The following is a 950-nucleotide window of genomic DNA, read 5'->3' on the forward strand; positions in this document are numbered from 1 at the left end:
AATGAAGACTCCCTACTCCCACCCTCACCAAGCCTTAGATGCAGATAAGAGACCAGTGCCGCAACTGGATGTACACTCACAGGCCGTGTTGGAAGCTATAGCAGCTCGAGCGGAGCCTTGTAATGTGAGTAGGAGCAAGAGTTCAAGAAGACAGCAACCTCGACCTCTTCGTTGATTGTTGAACATCAGGGTGAATAAAGGACACTGAATAGGGAGGCTCCCGCTGAGGGCAACCATTCCCTTCAACTCAACGAGGATGCCACAATAGTCGGCAAATTTGGTGATAATACAGCGATAATGGTAGTAAGTTTTCTAAAGGAATCGAAATGCAATCAAACTTCGTCCGGTGGTATCCTTCTGGCCTCATCTGCATCCCCCAAGAGTTGCAGGATCCGATCCTCATCCCACTCGGCACCGTCTAGGAACTCTATTATATCACAGGCTGCTCGTATCTGCGACACAAGTTGTGGAAGAGTTGGTATGAAGACGAGCCATTACATATTGTAATGCACTGACTCTGTGACGGAGCTCGGGTAGATCAGCCGCCGCATACTGTACTAACTCCACTGTGAGATCAGAGATAGTTTGCTCTACTGTCTTGCTAGGAGTGAGCCCTCCAACAGGAACCGGCTCGGCCGTGTCTCTGAGGACTATAGTCCCTGGGATGTCCCCTAAAGAGAACCCATCAGCATCACAGGACTTCAACCTCCCTCATATTCGCGAGAGCGTAGAGAACACGTAGGTCTCACCTTCCCCATCAGCATACTTAGCCGACCCCCCAAGAGGGCATACCACCACAGTGTTGAGGGTCAATTCCCTCAAGAGGGTCTGTGCAGCACTAGGAGTCGAGTCACTCGGGCTGGTTACATCGAAGAGCCACTGGATGTCCTCCAGCGGCCACAACAGGCGGTGACACAGCTGGGTTACCTGTCACCACACTACTTCTCCGA

The 950-nt window shown here is 51.5% G+C and overlaps 1 protein-coding gene across 1 annotated transcript; it reads right to left on the minus strand.

Annotated features, from left to right (window-relative positions):
* Nucleotides 1-332: 332 nt before the first annotated feature.
* On the minus strand, nt 333-671 carry Pmar_PMAR003199 (hypothetical protein; the record flags this gene model as incomplete). Its single annotated transcript, XM_002775310.1, has 2 exons — nt 333-452; nt 499-671. Coding segments are annotated over 2 exons (293 nt in total), but the record flags the coding sequence as incomplete, so codon positions are not given.
* Between the last annotated feature and the right edge of the window lie 279 nt (nt 672-950).

Source organism: Perkinsus marinus (genome assembly GCF_000006405.1).
Source record: "Perkinsus marinus ATCC 50983 genomic scaffold scf_1104296956004, whole genome shotgun sequence".
In the NCBI taxonomy this organism is placed as follows: Eukaryota; Perkinsozoa; order Perkinsida; family Perkinsidae; genus Perkinsus; species Perkinsus marinus.